The sequence below is a fragment of the Camarhynchus parvulus genome, chromosome 3 (assembly GCF_901933205.1).
Source record: "Camarhynchus parvulus chromosome 3, STF_HiC, whole genome shotgun sequence".
NCBI classification, from domain to species: Eukaryota; Metazoa; Chordata; class Aves; order Passeriformes; family Thraupidae; genus Camarhynchus; species Camarhynchus parvulus.
This window is the reverse complement of record NC_044573.1, coordinates 81530562-81546440: the sequence shown is the minus strand read 5'-3', so window position 1 is coordinate 81546440 and position 15879 is coordinate 81530562. Positions and strand designations below refer to the sequence as shown.

The 15879-nt window shown below is 37.1% G+C and overlaps 1 protein-coding gene across 17 annotated transcripts in view; it reads right to left on the bottom strand.

Annotated features, from left to right (window-relative positions):
• MYT1L (myelin transcription factor 1 like) overlaps window positions 1–15879 on the bottom strand; it is a 310332-nt gene that overhangs the window by 94374 nt on the left and 200079 nt on the right. For all 17 annotated transcript variants that reach the window (XM_030946699.1, XM_030946700.1, XM_030946697.1 and 14 more), the window contains one exon: window positions 10676–11049. In XM_030946699.1, coding sequence (XP_030802559.1) covers window positions 10676–11049 — 374 coding nt within the window. The remainder of the gene's footprint in view (window positions 1–10675; window positions 11050–15879) is intronic.

Here is a 15879-nt window from a genome sequence, read left to right as displayed (position 1 = left end):
GGTTCTAGTCTCATTAACTTTCTGTGCACTAAAGCATCTGAGCCAATGGAATTAACCTACCAACATGAACTTTTCCTCTCTCTTCCTTTGTATCTGGTGCTGTATTATGTTTTATGACTTAAAATGAATTAAATGGAACTGCACCGAATCAATTCCTAAAACTCAGATAAACTGTGTACATTATTTCTACATTGCCTATCTTCTTGATGTGCAATTTGCAGATTTCAAGCAAAACACTTACTTGCCAGAGGACAGGAATTCTTCCTTTAATAAATACAGTGCTATTAATTTTGTTATGGATTTTTTAAACAGTTAGTAATTTGGGTTCATTGCTGTTTGTATCTTATACAGACATCAAGTATAGTTTAAAAATCCTTGTTTACAGTACTATAAAAAGTCTGAGAGAGTCCACACATATTGGATGGGGTTCTAAAAGTGCTCTGAATGTGTCTAGTTCTGATTTTACTAATGACAATGATAAAGAATTCTATCATTAAGAAAAAAAGACACAATAAGTTACTTCACATAATGAACTATAGGAAAATGCTTACATAGAATAGAGAGGAGAAAATATAACAGAAAAAAACTGTGGGTATGGGTATTTTGTTTAGCCCCGATCTTCCATCTTAAACCCTTTTAACTGTTAATTTAAAGATTCTTTACTGCATCTTTCACATCTGTCATTTCTTGCTGTCCATGAAGGAATCCTAAGAACATATTTCATTTGCTCTCTGCAGTATTCCCATGCTCACCTCCTAAGTGTTTCTTTACATCTTTCTGCATTTTTCTTTCCTGCATAAGCCCTGTCATCCCTTTTACGTTTGGAACTTATTGTTTCCATCTCTGGGTCTGAAGACTCTTCACCTGCTGAATCAATTTTTTTCTTAATCTCATACCATATCTTTAATGAGGATTTCAACATAAATCACTTTAAAAAATCTTACAAATAGCATCAGAAATTCGTAAAACATTTTCAGATTAGACTTCTCATGTGGCATGTTGTATAGAAAAGAACAATCATATTCCTCTATTTCATGGTGATACAAATACATCTATACTCATCTGTGCCTTAAACCTGGGAGACACCTTAACACCAATCAATTGTTCAAAGCTCTGCTCTGATGTGTACAGCTCCAGACTTACAAAGCTCTCTGCCTATCTGCTATTTAAGCACCAAAATATTCTAGACACTGGGTCTTTTCATACATAAGTTTCCAGACAAACCTAATCCAATAGTTATGCTCTAATGTACACCCGAAAGAAAAAGGCTTCCCATAAAGTGTTGCTTTGATTGGCTAGCCTAATTTGTAGCCAAGAAAACAACGGTTTGTTTCCTTCTTCATTTCCCCTGCTCACCCCCAGCGGCCCAGGTGAAACACATTGTTACGTGGGTAACTCACTAAGGAAACAGAAGGGTAAAAGCTCTCATGGTTTATATAGATTCCATACCATATTTCCCAAAAACATTTGCTAGTTACCAGAATAAAAGCTAGACTAGATTCAAGCTCCATTAGGGAGCCAAAACCACAAGAGTATAGTAAGACCCATACTTTAAGACCCATACTTTTTTTTTAATGCTATTTGGTCATGCAAAAATACAATGTGTTTATTGTAGATGTTATACAAGGACACTTGCCTTGAAGAGAGAAATGCAGTGTCTCTTCCCTGTGCCCAGGACTGATTTTGTAGCCTAATATTAAGAAGTCAAGCCATAAGATGGTTACAGGGTCCCTGGAGCAAAGACAGAGCTCAGCATTGCCTGCTTCCTCAGGAGAATGATCCCCTTTGGCCTATGGCAGTTCTTGAATGCTTTTTCTAGGGTGTGATAGAGCTCCATCACCGTGTGTAAGAACATTCCCTATGCAAAGCAGTCACTGGTCTAGTCTTCAACCTCCTGTGCTAGGAATGAAGGACACGTGGCATTGAACTCCTGCATCACTTGCTACACTTAGCTCAGGCACCTGCGTTACAGATAGGGGCACAATTTTCATTCCATTCTATTGCGAAACATTTGTCTTGTTCCATAAATGTAACAGGATCCTTGGATCCTAATCCTAGGATTCCAGTTTCTATTCATCTAAAAGCTGTCCTTTTTGCCTGTATTTCCAGGGAAGGACATTCATAGACTGTGCTCACTAGATAATAAATAAACACTACTATAAAGTTTAGTATACTTTTTATAAGTCCAACTTCAGCCCTATTCCTAACAATCATTCCATAATAATGATCTGATATTCTCTATTTCCACTATTACTTTTTAAAATATATTTTTCTCTTAATGATCTGATGGCAAAGTTTTATTCAACACATTGCAATAGAAGAAGAAACAATTTTTAACTTTCCACTGGATGCCAGCCTTAAAGTTGAACAATGTTTTAATTATTGCAGATGACAGAATGACAATATTCTGCAAATCTTCAGCCCAGTTTTTTACAGGGTGTCCAAGAAATTGCTTAGCAGATGTATCTTGTTTATACAGGACTTCTATAATAAGTGGAGGCAGTTGGTGGAACAATAGATTTGATACAATAGAAATCTGAAGCAAAGCAGTTGCACAGCTTGCCTTAAAGTATATATGAATAATAAGGAATCTCACCACATATGCTTTGTAATGACAGAAGTCTGACAAGGGCCTGAGCAGCTTTGCAAACACTCCTGTGTTAGGTGACTGGAAGTGTTCATGACACACAGACCTTGCCCCTGTTCTGTCAGTAATCAATCCACGTCTGTGGAGCACAAGGAGGAAAACGTCTGCCTGATTTGTCTGTTTTTGTAAGTTCAGTTCTTCTGTGGCATTCCTTTAGTGCCACAGCAACACTAGTACTTACCCTTCCTATTTAATAGTAAAGGCTGAAAAATTGAGCTTTTGGGACGACAGAACTATCACATGATGAGTTCACCTAATAAACGCCGACTAAGTCTTGAGTTGTCAATCCTGTTAGCTTTCTCTTACAGAGCCACCACAAATTTTTGCTATAGCAATAATGCTTACTGCAGACAGCATACCACATATGACACACTCTCCACGTGGTGGTATGAATACTTGAAATGCTTCATGTTAGTGACAATTTTCAGTATTTTCTGCATGAAGCCTTAATGTAACCACATAATTCTGGGGATTTCAGTAACATTGACCAAACCCAGCCTCCTTTAGGTGGTTTGTTTCCTATCATTAGTTTGGTTTTGTTTGTTTGGGTTTTTTGTATTCTGCTAAATGATTTGGCCTTCCTTGCTGTTCAGCTTGCTAATTGTAGCTCCCAGAATCTACTCTCAAGGAAAAAAAAAAGAATACATTAATTTACAGAAGGGCAGGTATTTCTTATGGTAAAAAACACTACGTCATATGTGATATCAGTGACAAAAGAAAAAAAAATCAATTGTTTTGAGACCTATAAAATAAGGAAGAAATGCCTCCATAACACAAAAGTCTTCAAAAGTACACATACATGTTCACTACACATCAATGTTTTTGTTTCAAAAGAATTCTTTTTTAGGTTTACATGTTTCATTTAAAAAAAATATTCTGTGATTTGAGGCATTTTCTAGGACTGCAATTTGATTCATGAGAATGGACATGGATCAGAAGAAATTATCAATCCAGTCTGTAATTTTATTTCATTTTATTATCTCCTGGAGGAGCTCTAATAAGGTAAAATTAACTCCCACAGCTACCAAATAAAGTTCTCTGCTTTTCAGGGTAAAAAGCTACCATTTGCATTCACTCTTTTAGGACAAACACTGTAAGCTCAGTGAGAATTGTGAATTGACAGGGTCATCAAAATTGCTTGTAGAGCTGCACTCTAAACACAAGAAGAAAACCAGGAATCTCTAATACTGACCAAGCAAATGTTATTTTAAAGAATATTACATCTGTAGTGTCCAGAAGGATTCCCACAAAATCTGTGGTTACTGTGTAAGGTGCAGTACAGTGTGGACAATGGACTCTTTGAAGTAGCAATGGGAAAGTCAAAGCAATTCAAAGAGAGATCATTAAGAGCTCAGTTCTGTACAACCCTTGAATATGTTTCTAAAAGTGACATATTCCAGATGTGAGACCTTCTACAACAGTGTCAGGTCATTTGCAAATATGGATGAAAAGAGTTGCTATATAAATTGAGTTAATTATTGGTTCTTTAAAGCACTACATCATATAACCAACTGGCTTCTTGGCACAGGTGTGCCAAAACCAGATCATTGGCAATGAACAGGTTACAGAGAGTCTAAGTGAGAACAGAGCTACAGCTCTAAGACTACAGCACTTTAATTTCTTCTCCAATCCATCTTATTCCAGAAAGAATTAATTTTACAGTAAGATCTTGCCAGACATCAAATGAAATAGGAAAAAGTCAAGGATCTACTCAGCATTTTTCTGCAGACAGAAGTATGCAATGGAAATGCAGAAAAGGCAGCCCTTCCCTGAGGAGTGCAACCCGTGAGAATTCAAAGCAGTGCTGCAGAGACATGCTTCCTTTCCAAACCTATTGCTCTGGCAAAACTAGAGAAAGCATTTGGTCACAGACAAGGCCTGAAACAATTTGACAGTACAAGGGCCCAACATCACATGTTCAGCTAACAATGAAGGAAGGGGTTAGTGTATTAAAAACACAATAAAGCAGCCCCATGCCATGTGAAACAGTTTCAAAATAAAGCAGCATTGAAATCAGATGTGGTGCTGAATGTGTTCCTTGATGCTTTTACCAAGGCCTTCAGTTCAGACCATGAACGCTTTAAGTATGCCAGTGTCCTCTACAGAATTTCTGCTTACATCAACTGAGGTTGTGTATGACAGAGATCTATAATCTGTCTCATCAAAGGTGAATAACCTCCTTACACTGCAGAAAGCTATAATTGAATAATTTGCTTTTGGAGGATATTTCACATTGTCATTTAAGTCCTTTTGTTTGTAGGAAAGGAGTTAAATAAATCTAAGTTTTTAGACACAGCCCAGAAGTTTTACTGAGCTTCTGAGTTAAAAATTCAAATTGAAGGAAGTCTTATAAAATAGTTCTTCAAACAGAGAAAACTTAGGGATGACATGTGCAACATACCACCTCACATAAATGGAACTCTACTGACATAAGGCTATTCTTGACTTGTCTTGATGCAAACAACTCAGTATGAGACCCAGTCTTACTTCAGAAAATTTAAAAATTATGTTTAAATAATGCTGTTTAATGAGTTTAAATTATATTGTCTATGTATAGTAAAGACCTTGAGCATGGAACACAGTAAAAAGCAGAATTTACTAACACTTGAGTCATATTTAAGCAATCAACAAACCAACCAACTGAACAACCAACCAATCAACCAACCACAAACACATAACAATAACAAAAAGACCCAAACTTTTTCCACACGAACTAGAAGTATCCAGGGGGTATTTACCAGCTAGCTGTTTCCCCACACTGCTCCAACAACCTTGTGGTTTCCAGGCCTGAACTACCAGTACCAAATGTTTTTATTGCATTATTTCCAACAAAAATTTTTAGTGAAAATGCTGAGTCTGAAACTCTCAGTATGAAATATAAACAGGTAAACAGCAGAACATGTTGTAATCCATGCTTGCTTCTTCAATGGAAAAAGCAGTTATCACAGATTATTCTGAGTTGGAAGGGAACTCCAAGGATCATCGAGTGCAACTCTTAAGAAAATGGCCTATAAAGGGATCAAAGACACAGCTTTGGTATTATTAGCACTATGCTCTAATCAACTGAGCTAATCTCAGTATTAATTAAAATTCTCATCCTGAGCCTTGACTCAACAACTCTCTGGCATGAGCATTTAACAAGACCAGACTGGTAACTAGACCAGAAACGTAACTTGAACTTTTTATCCAGAGGAAAAGAATGCAATGGCCAGGATAAATGTCTTCCAGCAGCAACTGTAATAATCTTCCAGCAAGTAGCTATTATTAGGGTGTGAGGCAACCCTAAGCACAGGGTATCTTCTTTAATCAAGGTACAGTACAGCAGTAAAATGTATTAGCAAAGAGTTTACATCTGCTTTGTCTTATGTAAACATCAGGTATTTTTTTAATCCTCTTTGGCCCTGAAAAAGACACTTTTTCCCATACACATTGTCCTAGGCAGTGAAATTATGCCTTCTGGCCTCTTAATTTAAAGCTATAATTTACTTCTACTAGGTGTTTTGTCTGTGAGGTACACGTGAGTGTAGCTCTCTGCTCTGATTAAGACTGAACACCTACTGTGTTCACCAAACAGATGACCACTTTCCTTCTAGCAGTTTGAATAAATGAACATGATTAGTGGTCAGCAGGCTGACAGATGACCTTGCTAATACAGATAGGTTGTCTTCATTTCATCAAGATGTTTACATTATCAGGAGGGCTTTCAGCAGCATGCACAGCTGGAAAGCTGTGCGGCAACATGTTTTCCTCAGCACATGGGCTTCTTTCATCTTTTAGATTGGTGTTTGCATCTTTTCTTGCTTAGAGGACACAAGTGCTTCAGACACAACTGTTAAGGGGATCAGGAAGATAGTGGAGGGCAATAACAATCTTAATAGAGCTGGTAGATGGATTTCACAGGGTCTATCTGTGTAAAGCTCATGCAAATGAAAGAAAAACACAAAACATTATGAAGTTTTTTTAAAATAATCCTACAATTTAAACAAATATTGTTGGATTCAATGATCTCAGAGGTCTCTTCCAACCTAAATAATTATATTATTCTATGAAATACGAAAACAGGTAGAATGTCTATGTCCATGTGCTAGTTTTTCTTATTACAAAAAACTGTACTGTGTCTCCTTTGAATACACACTGCTATCTGTGGTTTACAGCTATTTCTGAAGTGTATTTCACTTGAAAAATTCGGTGCAATACCACATATTAGTATACTGGTTATGCCAATTACTTTGAGTTCAATATAAAGTGTAAGGGACCATCTAAAAGACTCCTAATTCACCTGTTAAGAAACTGCAATAATTTCTGTAGCATCATCTGTGAAATGGATTTGAATGATGTATCAAATTTCCTTAGGTCTAGAATCAACCTAACTCCTCCTGTTCCTGATTAGAAAATATCTAGAGTACAAGCAGTTTGAATGTCTTCATGCAATATGGACTAAATGGCTCACTGGAATATCAATTCTGGGACCTTCTCCAAGGGAGATTTTTTTTTAAAATAGAAAAGCATTGTGAAATGGTCTTCAGGATCCAGCTACCTAAAGCAAGCTCATCTCAGAAGAAGGTATGTGGTTTGTCTTGAAAATTGAATGCACACTTCAGTTTTCAATCCAAAGGTTCTTGGCAGTTGCCATCACAGAGAACGGGTGCTCCAAAAGAAGCCTTTACTCTCACTCCTTCCCATTTGTATTTCAATTTACAGGTTAGGCTATCACAGGTGACATAAGTCATCTCTATCTTTCCTTTTTTTCCCTAGGACAGTAGGGAAATCAGAAAGATTCATCTTTACTTTAGCAGTTGTGCTGAACATAAGGGCTTCTCAAGTCTCTTCATAGATAGGTGGATAAATACCTGTTCTTCAAAGAGATTCAGATTTAATGGAAATTTAGAGGATATGCTAGCTATTGATGGAGAGTTTAAAACGTGAATTTTGGTTCAAAGGATTGTGTAGAGAAGTACAAGCAAAGAATTTAGGACCCATTAGAAAAAGTTTGGTTGGTTTTTTTCCTTGTAGTTTTAAATTGATATTTCAAGATTTATCAGACTGTTAGGATAGATCTGTATTTTCCAAGCCCGTTAGATTGCCAATGATAAGGCTAGAAAGATGTGATTTTCAAAAAGGTTGTGATGGTTTCAGTGAATGCCGAAGTATTTCCAATAGGAATTGTTTATCTACGTTACCTGTATACCACCTATATCTGCTGAAAACCCCATCCAAAATTCCCATTCCTTTAAGCAAAAAAGGAATGGGCAATGACACAACAGTGACATACCTGAGTTTCCCAGGATTTATCATTTTCTGCTAGAAAACTGAATTTGACCTAAGAAACAGTAAAATACCTTACTCTTACAGTCCTACCCTCTCCCTTCCCCCTCCTCCCCATTTCTGCCTCTACAGTCCTATTTTATACTTGCTGATGGAATTCTTCTGTCACCAATACTTATGATTTTAACTGTTTCATTCACCTAGATTATAGCTGCTTCTGGAAATTTTCTGAACTGTGATCATCTACAGCACTAGTGACAGAAACTTTCATGAGAACTGTGTAGGCATCCTGGTGACCACTGAATAATTCTGCATTTTGTTTCTAGGGACAGGAATACTATGGCACATTAAGACTTCCTGCTAAGGTGACTTATAAGGTGGTTTGCTACAATATTGTAGTGAACCTTGTAGCGAACAGCAAGCAATTGAGACTACTAAATTCAGAGCTGACAGATGTAATTTTCCATATAGTCAATACGCAAAGGCAAGAGTCATATTCAGGCCATGTAGTTTAAGAATACCTAATTTTGCACCTTATTTTTCTGGAAAATCAGCAGTCCAAATTCTATCAATGAAGATTATGCTACAAGCAGGATAAAGTAAAACATCTATATTCCTACTGGAAATCATAGGAAAGAAACTATTTTTAAAATATGATCTATTGATTAGCCTCTAGACCTCACAACAACCAAACTGTCATTACTCTTCACTCTTTGGCATAGACATAAGGAACTCCATACTACCTTCCTAACTGATTGCTAGAAACTCTTCCTTGTAAATCATCTCTTCTCTAACTAGGACTATTGCATACTGACTACTATGTTGATACTCAAAAGGATAATGAAATACTTTTAAAATAAAATCCTATAATCACTTATCTGATTTCAAGAGGAATTTTTCTTAATGACTAATCACTTATATTGAACATATATTTATTTATTAATATACTTCTGTTTTATTACTACAATCGCATGAGTTCCTAAGAAAAACTTACCCATGTAAGTTTTAATTTCAAGTAATATGCAGAGCAGCTAATAGAGGTACCTTTGTAAATTTTTTGCAGTTCTTAACCACAGCCTACTATATATGGAAGGAAAGCAGTCAAAAAACAATGTCAGCCTCTTCACATTGATTAGGACCACTAACTGCATGTGTAAGTGTGTTAGAATAAGTAAACCACTGTGTTTCATTATTATAGAAAAATAAACTGAGGATAAAGCCTGCTGGCTTGACAGAAGCAATTTTCTTGAGCTCTTGAGTTTTGCTTTAGGTTTGGTTTTTTTTTTCCTATCATCATTTTTGATAGTGTAGATTCAAAGTTTTAATGTCAGCTGAAATCACAGCAGCAGTTGCACCATAATCTATACACCAACAAACTTAGTCACCACTATTTTTAAAGAAACTGCTGGACATCCCGCACTTGCTCATCAAGAAAGCAACAGCAGTTGCACATCAGCCTCATCTAACACAGCTTCTCTTCCAGGTTCTGAAACAGCAGAGTTCCCTGCAAAAGGAAATTACTTCCTTGTTGCATCAAACTCATGCAACTTTTAAGACTGACAATTTATCCTCTACCAATTTTGTGGTAATTCAGGCAATTGAGGAAATGCTACAGATGCAGTATCTGAGAAAACTCTGACAGCCACCCAGCTGGCCACCATCTCACCCAAAGAGAAAGAACACTTCCAAAGACTTTAAGATTTAAGATCTGACCTTACAGAATGCTGAAACAAAAGTCACACAACTTTCATACCTGGTTCCTAAGAGGAATCCAACTGAGGAGTGCTGAAAGCTTTTCTTATATTTTTATTGGTTAGAAAGGTGAATCTACCCAACCAAAAACGTGTTCCCTGGAAATGGGAACAAAATACTTTTTAGATAGCTCATTAATTTTTGCATGATTCCTTCATTTCACCCCAGTGCATTATGATGTCTGTCATCAGCATAAGGAGTAAATGGACAGTGATTACATATTTTGAAAGTATTATATAAAGTCCAATATCCCAAAAAAAGAGAAAGTTGAATAGGCTAATCACAATGCTACTGCATTAATTTGGTTACTACCAGTAACCTGTATGTCTAAATGGCATTTATGCCATGGCATGATAACAAAAATATATAAACTTTAGAAAGACATCACCTATGTAAAAGTGCCACTCACTGTATTTTTAATAGAATCAACTAAAGCAGACAAATTGAAGTCTAAAAGAACCAAAGTATACTATAATAGTTAGTTCTGAATAGTTTCTTATGGTGGGGGGAAGTATAGGGCAAAATTTTCAATGGGAAGAGATCCATTTTTGCTCACAAAAATTATCTGCAAACTTGTGACAGAATTTATGTGGGCAATTGTTGACATCCTGTAAACAGATCTAGCAAATACCCTTGCAAATGATCAGTACAGGCACCCAGCTGTAGCTGATGCTTTGCTTGTACCTTGGTGAATATTCTCCTGGTAACTGCATGCATTAATCCACACTAGGATTACATTTTATGCAAGCATTTTTAGCACAAACATACCTCCACCCTCCTTGTTTGAACTGTGAGTGCTGGTGTATTAAAAACATTTGGAAGACAGACTTATTAAAATAAATGTTAAGAGAACACAGTGGGGTATATTTTCAGTGTGGAGCAGAGAGATTTAACTGCATGACTTCCATTAGCTTTAATGAGAACTGAACAGCTAAATCCTCACACACCACACTAGAAGATTAACCCAGAAAACACACATTGTTTACTTTTTACTAATACTCTGATTATTACCACGTTCTTCCTCCTCCTCCTCTTCTTCCTCCTCTTCTTCTTCCTCCTCCTCTTCATCCTCCACATCTTCACCTTCCTCTTCATCCTCCTCTTCTTCCTCCTCAATCTCCTCTTCTTCTTCTCGATCTATCTCCTCATCATCCTCCTCCTCATCACCTTGCTCCTCATTATCATCAGAATATTCCTCCTCCTCTTCATCCTCTTCCTCCTCTTCCTCTTCCTTTTCATCCATCTCCTCTGTTCCATCAGTTTCATAGCACTCATCTACTGAAGAATTGTCTGCTTTAACCACAAAGGGTTTTCTTTTGGGGGCTGGTTCTTGGGGTTGCTTATCTTGTGTTTTTCTTTTTTTTGCCAATGGACAGCCATAAACACTGTTCAAAAATAAAAGATGAAAATTATAACATTATCCCCCAGATTTTATTTAGTCATATTCTAATTCTACATCATGATTAGTTCCTGTTCACAAAATGCATGTTTTCAAAGTAAAGGTATGTTTAGGCAATGATGACCAAGAGGAAGGACACAAAACCTGTGAAAATGCAACTGACTATTATTTGCCTGAAAATGTCACACATACATGACAGCACAACAGTTTCAGAAGTGATACAAATGTGTGTTTCTCCTTCTCATTAATTTTTATCTTCTACATTATTTATCTCCTTTCTAAGGCAGATGAATATAGTTAAAAAACCAGCAATCTTGTCCTACCTGTAGATAGCAGTACAAAATTCAGGAATAAAGCAATGCTTCAAAATTTTGTAGTGTTCAGTATTTTGATTGTGTGCAATCATGTTTCAATTCAATTATGTTTAAATAATAAAAAACATGATCATACTTTGAATGATGTTGTTTGTCATTACTATATATAATAACTTAATAATAAAAAACCAATAATGAATCGCTCTGAAATTCCCCACTGGTTTTCTCTATAATATGCAACAAGGCTGGACAAATGGGAAAGCAACACAACCAACCCAAATAATTATCATGGCCTGTGTTACAAGTGTTCTCATATTAAAAAAAAATCCAATCAATAAATAAAATCTTTTGTCAATGAAGAAGGACTTTTCAAAATTGAGCACCACTTCCTTATGGATCATTTTAATGCATTGTAACACAAATAGTATTTCAGAGTCCTAGTTTTCTACCAAAGCAGCCACCTGTTTCTCAAAGGTCACATAATCTGGGTTTGTTGAACCTGATCTCCCTTGTGTAACCTCTATAACCTCCTGTGCAGAGTGACTGCACACACACATTATTTTTTGTTTAAAGAACTTCCTCTTTGAACTTTTTCATTGTGTGCTTATAACATTACTCAAGCTGTATCAGTTTTTAATCTTCTTCCTGCGATTAACTAGTATTGGGATATTTCAACTATTTTTTATAACCTTTTCTGCATATCTATTAATAACTTACCCTTTTATGTTATATTCTTTCTCCCTTTTTCCCAATCGTCTAAGGATCTCTTATTTTCTTCCACTCTAATAATGCCTCATATTCTCTTGACAGACCACTGAAAAATCTGGTGCCTCACCACATTTCGTACTACGCTGTCTTCATAGACTTGATTATGGTCTAATTTAATTGCATCCCAGCAGCTATGCATCCCAATTACTTAAACTGCTACTTAGGTAAAAACATTTCTATTTAAGTACTCAGTCACTTTATTTAAGTGCCTAACTTAGGTATTGTCTTACCTAAATTTCAAATCACTTGTTCACAGTCTGCCTGGCACACACATATCCAAGGAACATAAGAGTCACAAAAGATGGTATTCATGAAAAACCTGCTACAGGAGATCTCTGTGCAACACAGGTACTTTTCTCTCTGTGGGGACAATAGGTGTCTTTGAAGTCTAATCTAGCATGCCTAAAAACACCTGCCTCCATTAACACTATATAGAAATACTGCGTAAATTTTAAGTACATCCATCTAGCCAGATTCCAATGCACCTCACTTGGGATTAGGGTAGTAATCCTAGCAGAATATGGATTCCAGACACCTGCATCAAAGTTGAAGCCTAGTGGTGCAGGCTAGAGGGGGAATAGATCCACAACCTCCAGATTCCAGAGCCATGTTCCATCCAGAAGGAATTTTTGGTGGAAGACCATCCTCTTATGGAAGATGAGCCCCAGTGCACCTGGAAGCGAGAAACTCTGATGCAACAGGCAAACAAAAATCCAAATCTTCACTAATTTTAAGAGCTCTGAACCTGAAAAAATAGGGAGCCCTAAGCTTCTGGTGTTTTCTCTTTGGACGATATTTGTTTCTATCTAACGACACTTCAAAGTAAAACTTATAAATATAGCAGAAATCCTTGTCCTAGATCACCACTACAGTTCAGCGCCAAATGACTGCCCTGCCTCTTCTTTTGTTGAGTCCTCCTCTTGGTCAGGACCCAGCTGCCCAGAAACAAGGGGAAATGTAGGACATGCTTCCATGGAAAAAATTCCACATAATCACAGTCAAGACACAAACAGGAATTCAATCTCTATCAGTCCGGACACTGGACACCCCAGGTGCATAACACCTGGGGTGAAAGGCAAGCACTGTTTCTTGTAGTTCTGACCACTCCAGGTTTATTTTGGTACTTTCCCTGGTACTATTCCCTGGGGTTTCAGCAGCTGCCTATTTAAATTCTCTGCATGGAGCTCTGAGAGAAGGCAGATAAATTTTTCCTCAGAACCAGAATTTCATAGTGTGTGCTGTGCTGAGGAAAATGGCTGGATAATTAGGGAGGAATCTGTTTCACTTACGTGTCTAACAGAAGCTGCATCCTGGAAAACAAGAGTTGATCACGTTCTGAAGCTCAGGCAGGTTTTAGAAACTCGCACATCAGTTTATTATTTATTTAAGCAGACAGGTTAACATTTACTGAATGGATGTGTCTTGCTTTCTTGGTTTCTGTTCCTTCTCTTTTGGATGCATGCTACCCTCACCATAGCTTCTTCAACACCATTATTTGTTAAATATGTGTTCTCAAAATCCTGGTCTTTATTTCCAAAGATGTAAGTAGGCTTACCCCCAGAAATCTCCACGATTTCCTTTCTTCCTCTTATTATAACCTTAGAACTTTGCACTGATGACACTTCAGGCAGCTCTGAACTAAAAGGGCACCCAGAGATGTGTAACTGTGAACGTTTTTCCCCACTGGCATTCATACAAACTATAATTTTTCATAGAATCATGGAATGGCTTGGCTTGGATGGGACTTTAAAGACCATCTACTTCCAACTCCCCTGCCATGGGCAGGGACACCTTTCACTAGATCAGGTTGCTCTAAGTCCCATCCAACCATGGCCATTTTGTCACACTAAAGCCAGAACATTAATTTCATCCTGATCCAATCTTTTTTCATTTAAGAATACCAAATACTTGTAATGCCCCAAAACAATCTCTTTTGCAATTCACAGAAATGTAAGAAGTTAGGCAAAGGATAGGGGGCTAACAAATACATCTATTTTGGTTTGAACTGTTGTTTAATTTTTGTATTTGACAACTACCAAGAACTGCATGACTTTTTAGATACAAATTATTGGTCAAAGGTAGAAAGAAATCATCGCTGCCATTTTTTGTCATCTTTAAGATTTTGTCACATCTTTATAGTTTTCTACACAATATATTATAAAGTTTGTGAGAATCTATGGCATTACTTGGGATTCAGGACCCCCTAGTAAGCGCATAACCGGCAATGGAAATAAATCCAGTTAGCTGTATGATGACTCTGATGCTTTTATAAAGCTCACTAACTAACTATTTGGAACTCAGCTATTCAAGTAAAGTTGTGAACTTTGACTTTAGTTTATATCTTTATGAATCTATGGTCAGTGTCTTTGCTTACAGAATTAAAACTGAGGATACATCAGCAACTACAAGAAACAAGTATTTGTATATTGTAGTGGCTGGACCCAACATTAAGGCTTGGAAATATGTAGTTTTTCTAAGGGAATGGGTTATGCTAGTTCAAAGAATCACAGAATGGCTTAAGTTGGAAAGGACTTAAAAGATCATCTATTTGAACCCCTCTGCCATGGACAGGGACACCTCCCACTAGACCAGATTGCTCAAGGCCTTGTCCAAGGTGGCCTTGAGCATTTTCAGGGATCCACAACACCTCTACTCACAGCAAGAAATTTCTTCCTCCTATCCAGCCTACATTTCTTCTCTTCCACTTTCTATTCATTACTCCTTTTCCTATCTCTAGGTAACTTCAACTCAGCTTTTCTAAACTCTCCTAATTAATTTGTACCAGATATTCCACAACCCTGGATCCAGTTTTGTCTGTACTTGGATTTATACTTGATAAAGCTACCATTGCAATGATTTTTCATATAAAACCTTTGCAATGCTGGCTTGCACTGGCTTCCTTCTGCCTTTTAACCGTATACCTCACACAGCTTATATATACCTCATGTGCTGAAGACTTCATAGACTGAAAAAAAGCCCTCACCATGTGTTTCAGAAACCTGGGAAACAGGCCACCAGACCTGAAGCCTACTGTTAATAGCTGCCCTATTTTCTTCTTTTTCTTTTTTAACCTGCTCCACTCTCATCCTCTGTTTCATTAATTTTTCAGATTCTGCCTCCAGGACACTTCTCTGTGTTTCTGGCATGTTCCCTGTGGTCTCTCACTGAGCACACTAAGGGGATGGCTGCGCTGGCTTCCCAGCAGCCTCTGCCACTGACTTCCTCACGTATGGAGATGACAGTCTCTCCCATTGACCTCTTGCTCCTCATATATTTGTGAAAGCTGTTATTGTTTGTCCTTACAGCTTCTGCAATTTTCTCTGCATTTTCAATTTTGGCTTCTGTGATCATCCCCTTATTTGGTTATTTTTAGATTTGTTTATCCCTGCTCAGAGCATTGACCCCATTGATTTATGTGTCATGTCTGCCTTTATGCATTCTTTCATTGCTCCCTGTATTTCCCTGGTCAGCTGTGTTTGTCTTATTTTCTCCTCACGCTTCAGCTCTCTTGGCTTTCAGCAGGGTATATATCTGGGCTTCCTGAGACACACTTTCAAATATTCTGCACTGCTCTGCTGTGTGTCTCAGTCATCTCTGGTTTTTGGAATCTGTCATGAATAATTCTTGTGGAAAGAATGTTGTTGAATTTCATAGTGATAACACCAAGAGGACATATAGATATTAATAATTGAAGAAATGGAAGAAATAATATATAACTTTATACTCCTTAGTTA